The sequence below is a fragment of the Oncorhynchus nerka genome, linkage group LG6 (genome assembly GCF_034236695.1).
Source record: "Oncorhynchus nerka isolate Pitt River linkage group LG6, Oner_Uvic_2.0, whole genome shotgun sequence".
In the NCBI taxonomy this organism is placed as follows: Eukaryota; Metazoa; Chordata; class Actinopteri; order Salmoniformes; family Salmonidae; genus Oncorhynchus; species Oncorhynchus nerka.
Window position 1 is genome coordinate 92,697,059 of NC_088401.1, and position 18,941 is coordinate 92,715,999.

The window sequence follows — 18,941 nt, forward strand, 5'->3', positions numbered from 1 at the left end:
CAACAGTTATAGTAGTCAACAGTTATACTAGTTAATAGTTACAGTAGTCAACAGTTATAGTAGTCAACAGTTATAATAGTCAACAGTTACAGTAGTCACAGTTATTGTAGTCAACAGTTATAGTAGTCAACAGTTATAGTAGTCAACAGTTATACTAGTTAATAGTTACAGTAGTCAACAGTTACAGTAGTCAACAGTTATATTAGTCAACAGTTACAGTAGTCAACAGTTATAGTAGTCAACAGTTATAATAGTTAATAGTTACAGTAGTCAACAGTTACAGTAGTCAACAGTTATAGTAGTCAACAGTTACAGTAGTCAACAGTTATATTAGTCAACAGTTACAGTAGTCAACAGTTATAGTAGTCAACAGTTATAGTAGTTAATAGTTACAGTAGTCAACAGTTATAGTAGTCAACAGTTATAGTAGTCAATAGTCAGTTACAGTAGTACAGTTATAGTAGTCAACAGTTATAGTAGTCAACAGTTACAGTAGTCAACAGTTATAGTAGTCAACAGTTATATTAGTCAACAGTTACAGTAGTCAACAGTTAGTAGTCAACAGTTACAGTAGTCAACAGTTATAGTAGTCAACAGTTACAGTAGTCAACAGTTATAGTAGTCAACAGTTATAGTAGTCAACAGTTATAGTAGTCAACAGTTATAGTAACAGTTACAGTAGTCAACAGTTAGTAGTCAACAGTTACAGTAGTCAACAGTTATAATAATAGCCAGTACATTTATAGTAGTCAACAGTTACAGTAGTCAACATTTACAGTAGTCAACAGTTACAGTAGTCAACAGTTACAGTAGTCAACAGTTACAGTAGTCAACAGTTATAGTAGTCAACAGTTACAGTAGTCAACAGTTACAGTAGTCAACAGTTATAGTAGTCAACAGTTATAGTAGTTAACAGTTATAGTAGTCAACAGTTATAGTAGTCAACAGTTACAGTAGTCAACAGTTATAGTAGTCAACAGTTATAATAGTTAATAGTTACAGTAGTCAACAGTTATAGTAGTCAACAGTTATAATAGTTAATAGTTACAGTAGTCAACAGTTATAGTAGTCAACAGTTACAGTTAGTCAACAGTTTAGTAATAGTTAACAGTTACAGTAGTCAACAGTTATATTAGTCAACAGTTACAGTAGTCAACAGTTATAGTAGTCAACAGTTATACTAGTTAATAGTTACAGTAGTCAACAGTTATAGTAGTCAACAGTTATAATAGTTCAAGTCAACAGTTACAGTAGTCAACAGTTTAAGTAGTCAACAGTTACAGTAGTCAACAGTTATATAGTTAACAGTTATAGTAGTCAACAGTTACAGTAGTCAACAGTTACAGTAGTCAACAGTTAGTTATATTAGTCAACAGTTACAGTAGTCAACAGTTATAGTAGTCAACAGTTATAATAGTTAATAGTTACAGTAGTCAACAGTTATATTAGTCAACAGTTACAGTAGTCAACAGTTATAGTAGTCAACAGTTATAATAGTTAATAGTTACAGTAGTCAACAGTTATAGTAGTCAACAGTTACAGTAGTTAACAGTTACAGTAGTCAACAGTTACAGTAGTCAACAGTTATATTAGTCAGTTACAGTACAGTTACAGTAGTCAACAGTTTAGTTAGTAGTCAACAGTTATATAGTCAACAGTTACAGTAGTCAACAGTTATAGTAGTCAACAGTTTATAGTTAATAGTTACAGTAGTCAACAGTTATAATAGTCAACAGTTACAGTAGTCAACAGTTATAGTAGTCAACAGTTATAATAGTTAATAGTTACAGTAGTCAACAGTTATAGTAGTCAACAGTTATAATAGTTAATAGTTACAGTAGTCAACAGTTATAGTAGTCAACAGTTACAGTAGTTAACAGTTATAATAGTCAACAGTTATAATAGTTAACAGTTATAATAGTTAACAGTTATAATAGTTAACAGTTATAGTAGTCAACAGTTACAGTAGTCAACAGTTATAGTAGTTAACAGTTATAATAGTTAATAGTTACAGTAGTCAACAGTTATAGTAGTCAACAGTTATAATAGTTAATAGTTACAGTAGTCAACAGTTATAGTAGTCAACAGTTACAGTAGTCAACAGTTACAGTAGTCAACAGTTATAGTAGTCAACAGTTATAATAGTTAATAGTTACAGTAGTCAACAGTTATATTAGTCAACAGTTACAGTAGTCAACAGTTATAGTAGTCAACAGTTATACTAGTTAATAGTTACAGTAGTCAACAGTTATAGTAGTCAACAGTTTAGTTACAGTAGTCAACAGTTACAGTAGTCAACAGTTATAGTAGTCAACAGTTATAATAGTTAATAGTTACAGTAGTCAACAGTTATATTAGTCAACAGTTACAGTAGTCAACAGTTATAGTAGTCAACAGTTATACTAGTTAATAGTTACAGTAGTCAACAGTTATAGTAGTCAACAGTTACAGTAGTTAACAGTTACAGTAGTCAACAGTTACAGTAGTCAACAGTTATATTAGTCAACAGTTACAGTAGTCAACAGTTATAGTAGTCAACAGTTATAGTAGTTAATAGTTACAGTAGTCAACAGTTATAGTAGTCAACAGTTATAATAGTTAATAGTTACAGTAGTCAACAGTTATATTAGTCAACAGTTACAGTAGTCAACAGTTATAGTAGTCAACAGTTATAATAGTTAATAGTTACAGTAGTCAACAGTTATAGTAGTCAACAGTTACAGTAGTTAACAGTTACAGTAGTCAACAGTTACAGTAGTCAACAGTTATATTAGTCAACAGTTACAGTAGTCAACAGTTATAGTAGTCAACAGTTATAGTAGTCAACAGTTACAGTAGTTAACAGTTACAGTAGTCAACAGTTACAGTAGTCAACAGTTATATTAGTCAACAGTTACAGTAGTCAACAGTTATAGTAGTCAACAGTTATAATAGTTAATAGTTACAGTAGTCAACAGTTATAGTAGTCAACAGTTATAATAGTCAACAGTTACAGTAGTTAACAAGTCAACAGTTATAGTAGTCAACAGTTATAGTAGTTAATAGTTACAGTAGTCAACAGTTATAGTAGTTAACAGTTATAATAGTCAACAGTTATAATAGTTAACAGTTATAGTAGTTAACAGTTATAATAGTTACCAGTTATAGTAGTCAACAGTTATAGTAGTCAACAGTTATAATAGTTAACAGTTATAGTAGTCAACAGTTATAGTAGTCAACAGTTACAGTAGTCAACAGTTATAGTAGTTAACAGTTATAATAGTTAATAGTTACAGTAGTCAACAGTTATAGTAGTCAACAGTTATAATAGTTAATAGTTACAGTAGTCAACAGTTATAGTAGTCAACAGTTACAGTAGTCAACAGTTACAGTAGTCAACAGTTATAGTAGTCAACAGTTATAATAGTTAATAGTTACAGTAGTCAACAGTTATATTAGTCAACAGTTACAGTAGTCAACAGTTATAGTAGTCAACAGTTATACTAGTTAATAGTTACAGTAGTGAACAGTTATAGTAGTCAACAGTTACAGTAGTTAACAGTTACAGTAGTCAACAGTTACAGTAGTCAACAGTTATATTAGTCAACAGTTACAGTAGTCAACAGTTATAGTAGTCAACAGTTATAGTAGTTAATAGTTACAGTAGTCAACAGTTATAGTAGTCAACAGTTATAGTAGTCAACAGTTACAGTAGTCAACAGTTATAGTAGTCAACAGTTACAGTAGTCAACAGTTACAGTAGTCAACAGTTATAGTAGTCAACAGTTATATTAGTCAACAGTTACAGTAGTCAACAGTTAGTAGTCAACAGTTACAGTAGTCAACAGTTATAGTAGTCAACAGTTACAGTAGTCAACAGTTATAGTAGTCAACAGTTATAGTAGTCAACAGTTATAGTAGTCAACAGTTATAGTAGTTCATAGTTACAGTAGTCAACAGTTAGTAGTCAACAGTTACAGTAGTCAACAGTTATAATAGCCAACATTTATAATAGTCAACAGTTACAGTAGTCAACATTTACAGTAGTCAACAGTTACAGTAGTCAACAGTTACAGTAGTCAACAGTTATAGTAGTCAACAGTTATAGTAGTCAACAGTTACAGTAGTCAACAGTTACAGTAGTCAACAGTTATAATAGTCAACAGTTATAGTAGTTAACAGTTATAGTAGTCAACAGTTATAGTAGTCAACAGTTACAGTAGTCAACAGTTATAGTAGTTAACAGTTATAATAGTTAATAGTTACAGTAGTCAACAGTTATAGTAGTCAACAGTTATAATAGTTAATAGTTACAGTAGTCAACAGTTATAGTAGTCAACAGTTACAGTAGTCAACAGTTATAGTAGTCAACAGTTATACTAGTTAATAGTTACAGTAGTCAACAGTTATAGTAGTCAACAGTTATAATAGTCAACAGTTACAGTAGTCAACAGTTACAGTAGTCAACAGTTACAGTAGTCAACAGTCATAATAGTTAATAGTTACAGTAGTCAACAGTTATAGTAGTCAACAGTTACAGTAGTTAACAAGTCAACAGTTATATTAGTCAACAGTTACAGTAGTCAACAGTTATAGTAGTCAACAGTTATAATAGTTAATAGTTACAGTAGTCAACAGTTATATTAGTCAACAGTTACAGTAGTCAACAGTTATAGTAGTCAACAGTTATAATAGTTAATAGTTACAGTAGTCAACAGTTATAGTAGTCAACAGTTACAGTAGTTAACAGTTACAGTAGTCAACAGTTACAGTAGTCAACAGTTATATTAGTCAACAGTTACAGTAGTCAACAGTTATAGTAGTCAACAGTTATAATAGTTAATAGTTACAGTAGTCAACAGTTATATTAGTCAACAGTTACAGTAGTCAACAGTTATAGTAGTCAACAGTTATAATAGTTAATAGTTACAGTAGTCAACAGTTATAGTAGTCAACAGTTACAGTAGTTAACAGTTACAGTAGTCAACAGTTACAGTAGTCAACAGTTATATTAGTCAACAGTTACAGTAGTCAACAGTTATAGTAGTCAACAGTTATAGTAGTCAACAGTTACAGTAGTTAACAGTTACAGTAGTCAACAGTTACAGTAGTCAACAGTTATATTAGTCAACAGTTACAGTAGTCAACAGTTATAGTAGTCAACAGTTATAATAGTTAATAGTTACAGTAGTCAACAGTTATAGTAGTCAACAGTTATAATAGTCAACAGTTACAGTAGTCAACAGTTATAATAGTTAACAGTTATAATAGTCAACAGTTATAGTAGTTAATAGTTACAGTAGTCAACAGTTATAGTAGTTAACAGTTATAATAGTCAACAGTTATAATAGTTAACAGTTATAGTAGTTAACAGTTATAATAGTTAACAGTTATAGTAGTCAACAGTTATAGTAGTCAACAGTTATAATAGTTAACAGTTATAGTAGTCAACAGTTATAGTAGTTAATAGTTACAGCAGTCAACAGTTATAGTAGTTAACAGTTATAGTAGTCAACAGTTATAGTAGTCAACAGTTACAGTAGTCAACAGTTATAATAGTCAACAGTTATAGTAGTTAACAGTTATAGTAGTCAACAGTTATAGTAGTCAACAGTTACAGTAGTCAACAGTTATAGTAGTTAACAGTTATAATAGTTAATAGTTACAGTAGTCAACAGTTATAGTAGTCAACAGTTATAATAGTTAATAGTTACAGTAGTCAACAGTTATAGTAGTCAACAGTTACAGTAGTTAACAGTTATAATAGTTAATAGTTACAGTAGTCAACAGTTATATTAGTCAACAGTTACAGTAGTCAACAGTTATAGTAGTCAACAGTTATACTAGTTAATAGTTACAGTAGTCAACAGTTATAGTAGTCAACAGTTATAATAGTCAACAGTTACAGTAGTCAACAGTTATTGTAGTCAACAGTTATAATAGTCAACAGTTACAGTAGTCAACAGTTATACTAGTTAATAGTTACAGTAGTCAACAGTTACAGTAGTCAACAGTTATATTAGTCAACAGTTACAGTAGTCAACAGTTATAGTAGTCAACAGTTATAATAGTTAATAGTTACAGTAGTCAACAGTTACAGTAGTCAACAGTTACAGTAGTCAACAGTTACAGTAGTCAACAGTTATATTAGTCAACAGTTACAGTAGTCAACAGTTATAGTAGTCAACAGTTATAATAGTTAATAGTTACAGTTGTCAACAGTTACAGTAGTCAACAGTTACAGTAGTCAACAGTTATAATAGTCAACAGTTACAGTAGTCAACAGTTATAGTAGTCAACAGTTATAATAGTTAATAGTTACAGTTGTCAACAGTTACAGTAGTCAACAGTTATAATAGTTAATAGTTACAGTAGTCAACAGTTATAGTAGTCAACAGTTACAGTAGTTAACAGTTATAATAGTCAACAGTTATAATAGTTAACAGTTATAATAGTTAACAGTTATAATAGTTAACAGTTATAGTAGTCAACAGTTATAATAGTTAATAGTTATAGTAGTCAACAGTTATAATAGTTAACAGTTATAGTAGTCAACAGTTACAGTAGTCAACAGTTATAGTAGTTAACAGTTATAATAGTTAATAGTTACAGTAGTCAACAGTTATAGTAGTCAACAGTTATAATAGTTAATAGTTACAGTAGTCAACAGTTATAGTAGTCAACAGTTACAGTAGTCAACAGTTACAGTAGTCAACAGTTATAGTAGTCAACAGTTATAATAGTTAATAGTTACAGTAGTCAACAGTTATATTAGTCAACAGTTACAGTAGTCAACAGTTATAGTAGTCAACAGTTATACTAGTTAATAGTTACAGTAGTGAACAGTTATAGTAGTCAACAGTTACAGTAGTCAACAGTTACAGTAGTCAACAGTTATAGTAGTCAACAGTTATAATAGTTAATAGTTACAGTAGTCAACAGTTATATTAGTCAACAGTTACAGTAGTCAACAGTTATAGTAGTCAACAGTTATACTAGTTAATAGTTACAGTAGTGAACAGTTATAGTAGTCAACAGTTACAGTAGTTAACAGTTACAGTAGTCAACAGTTACAGTAGTCAACAGTTATATTAGTCAACAGTTACAGTAGTCAACAGTTATAGTAGTCAACAGTTATAGTAGTTAATAGTTACAGTAGTCAACAGTTATAGTAGTCAACAGTTATAGTAGTCAACAGTTACAGTAGTCAACAGTTATAGTAGTCAACAGTTACAGTAGTCAACAGTTACAGTAGTCAACAGTTATAGTAGTCAACAGTTATATTAGTCAACAGTTACAGTAGTCAACAGTTAGTAGTCAACAGTTACAGTAGTCAACAGTTATAATAGCCAACATTTATAATAGTCAACAGTTACAGTAGTCAACATTTACAGTAGTCAACAGTTACAGTAGTCAACAGTTACAGTAGTCAACAGTTATAGTAGTCAACAGTTACAGTAGTCAACAGTTATAGTAGTCAACAGTTAAAGTAGTCAACAGTTATAGTAGTCAACAGTTATAGTAGTTCATAGTTACAGTAGTCAACAGTTAGTAGTCAACAGTTACAGTAGTCAACAGTTATAATAGCCAACATTTATAATAGTCAACAGTTACAGTAGTCAACATTTACAGTAGTCAACAGTTACAGTAGTCAACAGTTACAGTAGTCAACAGTTATAATAGTCAACAGTTATAGTAGTTAACAGTTATAGTAGTCAACAGTTATAGTAGTCAACAGTTACAGTAGTCAACAGTTATAGTAGTTAACAGTTATAATAGTTAATAGTTACAGTAGTCAACAGTTATAGTAGTCAACAGTTATAATAGTTAATAGTTACAGTAGTCAACAGTTATAGTAGTCAACAGTTACAGTAGTTAACAGTTATAATAGTTAATAGTTACAGTAGTCAACAGTTATATTAGTCAACAGTTACAGTAGTCAACAGTTATAGTAGTCAACAGTTATACTAGTTAATAGTTACAGTAGTCAACAGTTATAGTAGTCAACAGTTATAATAGTCAACAGTTACAGTAGTCAACAGTTATTGTAGTCAACAGTTATAATAGTCAACAGTTACAGTAGTCAACAGTTATACTAGTTAATAGTTACAGTAGTCAACAGTTACAGTAGTCAACAGTTATATTAGTCAACAGTTACAGTAGTCAACAGTTATAGTAGTCAACAGTTATAATAGTTAATAGTTACAGTAGTCAACAGTTACAGTAGTCAACAGTTACAGTAGTCAACAGTTACAGTAGTCAACAGTTATATTAGTCAACAGTTACAGTAGTCAACAGTTATAGTAGTCAACAGTTATAATAGTTAATAGTTACAGTTGTCAACAGTTACAGTAGTCAACAGTTACAGTAGTCAACAGTTATAATAGTCAACAGTTACAGTAGTCAACAGTTATAGTAGTCAACAGTTATAATAGTTAATAGTTACAGTTGTCAACAGTTACAGTAGTCAACAGTTATAATAGTTAATAGTTACAGTAGTCAACAGTTATAGTAGTCAACAGTTACAGTAGTTAACAGTTATAATAGTCAACAGTTATAATAGTTAACAGTTATAATAGTTAACAGTTATAATAGTTAACAGTTATAGTAGTCAACAGTTATAATAGTTAATAGTTATAGTAGTCAACAGTTATAATAGTTAACAGTTATAGTAGTCAACAGTTACAGTAGTCAACAGTTATAGTAGTTAACAGTTATAATAGTTAATAGTTACAGTAGTCAACAGTTATAGTAGTCAACAGTTATAATAGTTAATAGTTACAGTAGTCAACAGTTATAGTAGTCAACAGTTACAGTAGTCAACAGTTACAGTAGTCAACAGTTATAGTAGTCAACAGTTATAATAGTTAATAGTTACAGTAGTCAACAGTTATATTAGTCAACAGTTACAGTAGTCAACAGTTATAGTAGTCAACAGTTATACTAGTTAATAGTTACAGTAGTGAACAGTTATAGTAGTCAACAGTTACAGTAGTCAACAGTTACAGTAGTCAACAGTTATAGTAGTCAACAGTTATAATAGTTAATAGTTACAGTAGTCAACAGTTATATTAGTCAACAGTTACAGTAGTCAACAGTTATAGTAGTCAACAGTTATACTAGTTAATAGTTACAGTAGTGAACAGTTATAGTAGTCAACAGTTACAGTAGTTAACAGTTACAGTAGTCAACAGTTACAGTAGTCAACAGTTATATTAGTCAACAGTTACAGTAGTCAACAGTTATAGTAGTCAACAGTTATAGTAGTTAATAGTTACAGTAGTCAACAGTTATAGTAGTCAACAGTTATATTAGTCAACAGTTACAGTAGTCAACAGTTATAGTAGTCAACAGTTATAATAGTTAATAGTTACAGTAGTCAACAGTTACAGTAGTCAACAGTTACAGTAGTCAACAGTTACAGTAGTCAACAGTTATATTAGTCAACAGTTACAGTAGTCAACAGTTATAGTAGTCAACAGTTATAATAGTTAATAGTTACAGTTGTCAACAGTTACAGTAGTCAACAGTTACAGTAGTCAACAGTTATAATAGTCAACAGTTACAGTAGTCAACAGTTATAGTAGTCAACAGTTATAATAGTTAATAGTTACAGTTGTCAACAGTTACAGTAGTCAACAGTTATAATAGTTAATAGTTACAGTAGTCAACAGTTATAGTAGTCAACAGTTACAGTAGTTAACAGTTATAATAGTCAACAGTTATAATAGTTAACAGTTATAATAGTTAACAGTTATAATAGTTAACAGTTATAGTAGTCAACAGTTATAATAGTTAATAGTTATAGTAGTCAACAGTTATAATAGTTAACAGTTATAGTAGTCAACAGTTACAGTAGTCAACAGTTATAGTAGTTAACAGTTATAATAGTTAATAGTTACAGTAGTCAACAGTTATAGTAGTTCAACAGTTATAATAGTTAATAGTTACAGTAGTCAACAGTTATAGTAGTCAACAGTTACAGTAGTCAACAGTTACAGTAGTCAACAGTTATAGTAGTCAACAGTTATAATAGTTAATAGTTACAGTAGTCAACAGTTATATTAGTCAACAGTTACAGTAGTCAACAGTTATAGTAGTCAACAGTTATACTAGTTAATAGTTACAGTAGTGAACAGTTATAGTAGTCAACAGTTACAGTAGTCAACAGTTACAGTAGTCAACAGTTATAGTAGTCAACAGTTATAATAGTTAATAGTTACAGTAGTCAACAGTTATATTAGTCAACAGTTACAGTAGTCAACAGTTATAGTAGTCAACAGTTATACTAGTTAATAGTTACAGTAGTGAACAGTTATAGTAGTCAACAGTTACAGTAGTTAACAGTTACAGTAGTCAACAGTTACAGTAGTCAACAGTTATATTAGTCAACAGTTACAGTAGTCAACAGTTATAGTAGTCAACAGTTATAGTAGTTAATAGTTACAGTAGTCAACAGTTATAGTAGTCAACAGTTATATTAGTCAACAGTTACAGTAGTCAACAGTTATAGTAGTCAACAGTTACAGTTACAGTAGTCAACAGTTACAGTAGTCAACAGTTACAGTAGTCAACAGTTACAGTAGTCAACAGTTATATTAGTCAACAGTTACAGTAGTCAACAGTTATAGTAGTCAACAGTTATAATAGTTAATAGTTACAGTTAGTTACAGTAGTCAACAGTTACAGTAGTCAACAGTTATAATAGTCAACAGTTATAGTAGTCAACAGTTATAGTAGTCAACAGTTATAGTAGTTAATAGTTACAGTAGTCAACAGTTATAGTAGTCAACAGTTATAATAGTTAATAGTTACAGTAGTCAACAGTTATAGTAGTCAACAGTTACAGTAGTCAACAGTTATAGTAGTCAACAGTTATAATAGTTAACAGTTATAATAGTTAACAGTTATAATAGTTAACAGTTATAGTAGTCAACAGTTATAATAGTTAATAGTTATAGTAGTCAACAGTTATAATAGTTAACAGTTATAGTAGTCAACAGTTACAGTAGTCAACAGTTATAGTAGTTAACAGTTATAATAGTTAATAGTTACAGTAGTCAACAGTTATAGTAGTCAACAGTTATAATAGTTAATAGTTACAGTAGTCAACAGTTATAGTAGTCAACAGTTACAGTAGTCAACAGTTACAGTAGTCAACAGTTATAGTAGTCAACAGTTATAATAGTTAATAGTTACAGTAGTCAACAGTTATAGTAGTCAACAGTTACAGTAGTCAACAGTTATAGTAGTCAACAGTTATACTAGTTAATAGTTACAGTAGTGAACAGTTATAGTAGTCAACAGTTACAGTAGTCAACAGTTATAGTAGTCAACAGTTATAATAGTTAATAGTTACAGTAGTCAACAGTTATATTAGTCAACAGTTACAGTAGTCAACAGTTATAGTAGTCAACAGTTATACTAGTTAATAGTTACAGTAGTGAACAGTTATAGTAGTCAACAGTTACAGTAGTTAACAGTTACAGTAGTCAACAGTTACAGTAGTCAACAGTTATATTAGTCAACAGTTACAGTAGTCAACAGTTATAGTAGTCAACAGTTATAATAGTTAATAGTTACAGTAGTCAACAGTTATAGTAGTCAACAGTTATAATAGTCAACAGTTACAGTAGTCAACAGTTATTGTAGTCAACAGTTATAGTAGTCAACAGTTATAGTAGTCAACAGTTATAGTAGTTAATAGTTACAGTAGTCAACAGTTACAGTAGTCAACAGTTATATTAGTCAACAGTTACAGTAGTCAACAGTTATAGTAGTCAACAGTTATAATAGTTAATAGTTACAGTAGTCAACAGTTACAGTAGTCAACAGTTACAGTAGTCAACAGTTACAGTAGTCAACAGTTATATTAGTCAACAGTTACAGTAGTCAACAGTTATAGTAGTCAACAGTTATAATAGTTAATAGTTACAGTTGTCAACAGTTACAGTAGTCAACAGTTACAGTAGTCAACAGTTATAATAGTCAACAGTTACAGTAGTCAACAGTTATAGTAGTCAACAGTTATAATAGTTAATAGTTACAGTTGTCAACAGTTACAGTAGTCAACAGTTATAATAGTTAATAGTTACAGTAGTCAACAGTTATAGTAGTCAACAGTTACAGTAGTTAACAGTTATAATAGTCAACAGTTATAATAGTTAACAGTTATAATAGTTAACAGTTATAATAGTTAACAGTTATAGTAGTCAACAGTTATAATAGTTAATAGTTATAGTAGTCAACAGTTATAATAGTTAACAGTTCAACAGTTAGTAGTCAACAGTTATCAACAGTTATAGTAGTTCAACAGTTATAGTAGTCAACAGTTATACTAGTTAATAGTTACAGTAGTCAACAGTTATAGTAGTCAACAGTTACAGTAGTCAACAGTTACAGTAGTCAACAGTTATAGTAGTCAACAGTTATAATAGTTAATAGTTACAGTAGTCAACAGTTATATTAGTCAACAGTTACAGTAGTCAACAGTTATAGTAGTCAACAGTTATACTAGTTAATAGTTACAGTAGTGAACAGTTATAGTAGTCAACAGTTACAGTAGTTAACAGTTACAGTAGTCAACAGTTACAGTAGTCAACAGTTATATTAGTCAACAGTTACAGTAGTCAACAGTTATAGTAGTCAACAGTTATAGTAGTTAATAGTTACAGTAGTCAACAGTTATAGTAGTCAACAGTTATAGTAGTCAACAGTTACAGTAGTCAACAGTTATAGTAGTCAACAGTTACAGTAGTCAACAGTTACAGTAGTCAACAGTTATAGTAGTCAACAGTTATATTAGTCAACAGTTACAGTAGTCAACAGTTAGTAGTCAACAGTTACAGTAGTCAACAGTTATAATAGCCAACATTTATAATAGTCAACCGTTACAGTAGTCAACATTTACAGTAGTCAACAGTTACAGTAGTCAACAGTTACAGTAGTCAACAGTTATAGTAGTCAACAGTTACAGTAGTCAACAGTTATAGTAGTCAACAGTTATAGTAGTCAACAGTTATAGTAGTCAACAGTTATAGTAGTTCATAGTTACAGTAGTCAACAGTTAGTAGTCAACAGTTACAGTAGTCAACAGTTATAATAGCCAACATTTATAATAGTCAACAGTTACAGTAGTCAACATTTACAGTAGTCAACAGTTACAGTAGTCAACAGTTACAGTAGTCAACAGTTATAGTAGTCAACAGTTATAATAGCCAACATTTATAATAGTCAACAGTTATAATAGTCAACAGTTACAGTAGTCAACAGTTACAGTAGTCAACAGTTATAATAGTCAACAGTTACAGTAGTCAACAGTTATAGTAGTCAACAGTTATAATAGTCAACAGTTATAGTAGTCAACAGTTATAGTAGTCAACAGTTACAGTAGTCAACAGTTATAATAGTCAACAGTTACAGTAGTCAACAGTTATAATAGCCAACATTTATAATAGTCAACAGTTACAGTAGTCAACAGTTATAGTAGTCAACAGTTACAGTAGTCAACAGTTATAGTAGTCAACAGTTACAGTAGTCAACAGTTATAATAGTCAACAGTTATAGTAGTCAACAGTTACAGTAGTCAACAGTTATAGTAGTCAACAGTTACAGTAGTCAACAGTTACAGTAGTCAACAGTTATAGTAGTCAACAGTTATAGTATTCAACAGTTATAGTAGTCAACAGTTATAATAGTCAACAGTTATAGTAGTCAACAGTTATAGTAGTCAACAGTTACAGTAGTCAACAGTTATAATAGTCAACAGTTATAGTAGTCAACAGTTATAATAGCCAACATTTATAATAGTCAACAGTTACAGTAGTCAACAGTTATAATAGTCAACATTTATAATAGTCAACAGTTACAGTAGTCAACAGTTATAGTAGTCAACAGTTACAGTAGTCAACAGTTATAATAGTCAACAGTTATAGTAGTCAACAGTTACAGTAGTCAACAGTTATAATAGTCAACATTTACAGTAGTCAACAGTTATAGTAGTTAATAGTTACAGTAGTCAACAGTTACAGTAGTCAACAGTTATAGTAGTCAACAACAGTTATTGTAGTCAACAGTTACAGTAGTCTACAGCTGTAGCTGTGTTTATTTAGGCATGCTGTGGGCTAAATTCAGCCACATGTAATGAACCAAATCACATTTACAACTTCAAACCATTTTTTCTAACCACCCCATGTTAGTCTCTGTACCTGTAAACCTCAGATTCCTCCCTCTGTTAGTCTCTGTCCCTGTAAACCTCAGATTCCTCCCTCTGTCAGTCTCTGTCCCTGCTAACCTCAGATTCATAGAGAGAAATACGAGGAGTGAATGTAATCATCTCCGTGGAGGATTGATAACAACACTCTAATGCCTTTAGGGACACGCTCATAAAGACGCTCTAACGCACAGTGGACTGTAAATGGAGTCAAAACCAGGGCATCTATATTACACTAATGACCTGTCAGAGTTCATCAGTCCTGTTAGAGCCACGTCTTAATAACAGCTGACTGCAGTCCCAGTTCCCTTGACAGATGACCTGGAGGACAGGGAGGATCCTCTGAATAACAGAGATATGATGATGTTGGCTAGATCCCCTGTCATAACAGGAGAGGAATGAGAGAGGAGACTTGGGCTGACCCTCATATAGAGACAGAGTCCTGGACTGACCCTCATATAGAGACAGAGTCCTGGACTGACCCTCATATAGAGACAGAGACAGAGTCCTGGACTGACCCTCATATAGAGACAGAGTCCTGGACTGACCCTCATATAGAGACAGAGACCTGGACTGACCCTCATATAGAGACAGAGTCCTGGACTGACCCTCAGATAGAGACAGAGTCCTGGACTGACCCTCATATAGAGACAGAGTCCTGGACTGACCCTCACATAGAGACAGAGTCCTGGACTGACCCTCAGATAGAGACAGAGTCCTGGACTGACCCTCATATAGAGACAGAGTCCTGGACTGACCCTCACATAGAGGCAGAGTCCTGGACTGACCCTCATATAGAGACAGAGTCCTGGACTGACCCTCATATAGAGACAGAGTCCTGGACTGACCCTCATATAGAGACAGAGTCCTGGACTGACCCTCATATAGAGACAGAGACCTGGACTGACCCTCATATAGAGACAGAGTCCTGGACTGACCCTCAGATAGAGACAGAGTCCTGGACTGACCCTCATATAGAGACAGAGTCCTGGACTGACCCTCATATAGAGACAGAGTCCTGGACTGACCCTCAGATAGAGACAGAGTCCTGGACTGACCCTCATATAGAGACAGAGTCCTGGACTGACCCTCACATAGAGGCAGAGTCCTGGACTGACACTCATATAGAGACAGAGTCCTGGACTGACCCTCATATAGAGACAGAGTCCTGGACTGACCCTCATATAGAGACAGAGTCCTGGACTGACCCTCACATAGAGACAGAGACAGAGTCCTGAACTGACCCTCATATAGAGACAGAGTCCTGGACTGACCCTCATATAGAGACAGAGTCCTGGACTGACCCTCATATAGAGATAGAGTCCTGGACTGACCCTCATATAGAGACAGAGTCCTGGACTGACCCTCAGATAGAGACAGAGTCCTGCACTGACCCTCATATAGAGACAGAGTCCTGGACTGACCCTCATATAGAGACAGAGACAGAGTCCTGGACTGACCCTCATATAGAGACAGAGTCCTGGACTGACCCTCATATAGAGACAGAGTCCTGGACTGACCCTCTTATAGAGACAGAGTCCTGGACTGACCCTCATATAGAGACAGAGTCCTGGACTGACCCTCTTATAGAGACAGAGTCCTGGACTGACCCTCATATAGAGACAGAGTCCTGGACTGACCCTCATATAGAGACAGAGTCCTGGACGGACCCTCATATAGAGACAGAGTCCTGGACTGACCCTCTAGAGACAGAGTCCTGGACTGACCCTCACATAGAGACAGAGACAGAGTCCTGGACTGACCCTCATATAGAGACAGAGTCCTGGACTGACCCTCATATAGAGACAGAGTCCTGGACTGACCCTCAGACAGAGACAGAGTCCTGGACTGACCCTCATATAGAGACAGAGTCCTGGACTGACCCTCACATAGAGACAGAGACAGAGTCCTGGACTGACCCTCATATAGAGACAGAGTCCTGGACTGACCCTCAGATAGAGACAGAGACAGAGTCCTGGACTGACCCTCATATTGAGACAGAGACAGAGTCCTGGACTGACCCTCATATAGAGACAGAGTCCTGGACTGACCCTCATATAGAGACAGAGTCCTGGACTGACCCTCTTATAGAGACAGAGTCCTGGACTGACCCTCATATAGAGACAGAGTCCTGGACTGACCCTCATATAGAGACAGAGTCCTGGACTGACCCTCATATAGAGACAGAGTCCTGGACTGACCCTCAGATAGAGACAGAGTCCTGGACTGACCCTCATATAGAGACAGAGTCCTGGACTGACCCTCATATAGAGACAGAGACAGAGTCCTGGACTGACCCTCATATAGAGACAGAGTCCTGGACTGACCCTCATATAGAGACAGAGTCCTGGACTGACCCTCATATAGAGACAGAGTCCTGGACTGACCCTCAGATAGAGACAGAGTCCTGGACTGACCCTCATATTGAGACAGAGACAGAGTCCTGGACTGACCCTCATATAGAGACAGAGTCCTGGACTGACCCTCAGATAGAGACAGAGTCCTGGACTGACCCTCATATAGAGACAGAGTCCTGGACTGACCCTCATATAGAGACAGAGTCCTGGACGGACCCTCATATAGAGACAGAGTCCTGGACTGACCCTCATGTAGAGACAGAGTCCTGGACTGACCCTCATATAGAGACAGAGTCCTGGACTGACCCTCATATAGAGACAGAGTCCTGGACTGACCCTCACATAGAGACAGAGACAGAGTCCTGGACTGACCCTCATATAGAGACAGAGTCCTGGACTGACCCTCATATAGAGACAGAGTCCTGGACTGACCCTCAGACAGAGACAGAGTCCTGGACTGACCCTCATATAGAGACAGAGTCCTGGACTGACCCTCATATAGAGACAGAGTCCTGGACTGACCCTCACATAGAGACAGAGACAGAGTCCTGGACTGACCCTCATATAGAGACAGAGTCCTGGACTGACCCTCAGATAGAGACAGAGACAGATGGAGAGACAGAGACAGAGTCCTGGACTGACCCTCATATAGAGACAGAGTCCTGGACTGACCCTCAGATAGAGACAGAGACAGAGTCCTGGACTGACCCTCATATTGAGACAGAGACAGAGTCCTGGACTGACCCTCATATAGAGACAGAGTCCTGGACTGACCCTCATATAGAGACAGAGTCCTGGACTGACCCTCTTATAGAGACAGAGTCCTGGACTGACCCTCATATAGAGACAGAGTCCTGGACTGACCCTCATATAGAGACAGAGTCCTGGACTGACCCTCATATAGAGACAGAGTCCTGGACTGACCCTCAGATAGAGACAGAGTCCTGGACTGACCCTCATATAGAGACAGAGTCCTGGACTGACCCTCATATAGAGACAGAGACAGAGTCCTGGACTGACCCTCATATAGAGACAGAGTCCTGGACTGACCCTCATATAGAGACAGAGTCCTGGACTGACCCTCATATAGAGACAGAGTCCTGGACTGACCCTCAGATAGAGACAGAGTCCTGGACTGACCCTCATATTGAGACAGAGACAGAGTCCTGGACTGACCCTCATATAGAGACAGAGTCCTGGACTGACCCTCAGATAGAGACAGAGTCCTGGACTGACCCTCATATAGAGACAGAGTCCTGGACTGACCCTCATATAGAGACAGAGACAGAGTCCTGGACTGACCCTCATATAGAGACAGAGACAGAGTCCTGGACTGATCCTCATATAGAGACAAATTAAAATGTGAAAAATAAGCTTCTAACTGATCTCTTCCCGTCTTTCACCTCCTCTTCTCTCACATGCTCTCTGCTCCTTTTCTCTCCATTTCCTCTCCTCCCCTCCTTCTCCTTCTCTCTCTCCTCTCCTCTCTCTCTTGCTCTTCTCTCCTCTCTAGCTGATAGCAGAGGACTGGCCGTTTGGGGTTCATGTATGCAAGTTGATGCCATTTATCCAGAAGGCTTCAGTAGGAATCACTGTCCTCAGCCTGTGTGCCCTGAGCATCGACAGGTCAGTAACAAACACACACACACACAAACACACACACACACACACGGATGACCTCACATTCACACACATATGGATAGTAAGTGGAGAAAATGTCTCTGTGTGTGTCTAGGTACCATGCGGTGACATCATGGAGTAGGGTGAAGAGGATAGGGATCCCTCTGTGGAAGGCTATGCAGGTCACATTCATATGGCTGGTTGCTGTCCTGCTGGCTGTTCCTGAGGCTGTGGCCTTTGACATGATGGAGATGCCTTACAGAGGCAGCAAGCTACGAGTCTGTCTGTTACACCCCCAACAGAACACTGCTTTTATGAAGGTACACACAAACACATTGTATCTTGACTGCCCCCCCCTATATATATGGACTACCATGAGGTTACCCCAATATATCACCCTCTATTCTACCCTGACATTACCCCAATATATCACCCTCTGTTCTACCCTGACATTACCCCAATATACCACCCTGTTCTACCATGACATTACCCCAATATATCACCCTCTATTCTACCATGACATTACCCCAATATATCACCCTCTGTTCTACCATGACATTACCCCAATATATCACCCTCTGTTCTACCCTGACATTATCCCAATATATCACCCTCTATTCTACCATGACATTACCCCAATATATCACCCTGTTCTACCATGACATTACCCCAATATGTCACCCTGTTCTACCATGACATTACCCCAATATATCACCCTCTGTTCTACCCTGACATTACCCCAATATATCACCCTCTATTCTACCATGACATTA

General features: G+C 35.1%; 1 protein-coding gene across 1 annotated transcript in view; it reads left to right on the top strand.

The window, feature by feature from the left end:
• The window catches only part of LOC115126076 (endothelin receptor type B-like), a 123,772-nt gene that overhangs the window by 84,246 nt on the left and 20,585 nt on the right, over window positions 1-18,941 (top strand). The window contains exons 3-4 of the mRNA XM_065020021.1: window positions 18,062-18,174; window positions 18,284-18,488. Of these exons, the coding sequence (XP_064876093.1) occupies window positions 18,062-18,174; window positions 18,284-18,488 (318 nt within the window). The remainder of the gene's footprint in view (window positions 1-18,061; window positions 18,175-18,283; window positions 18,489-18,941) is intronic.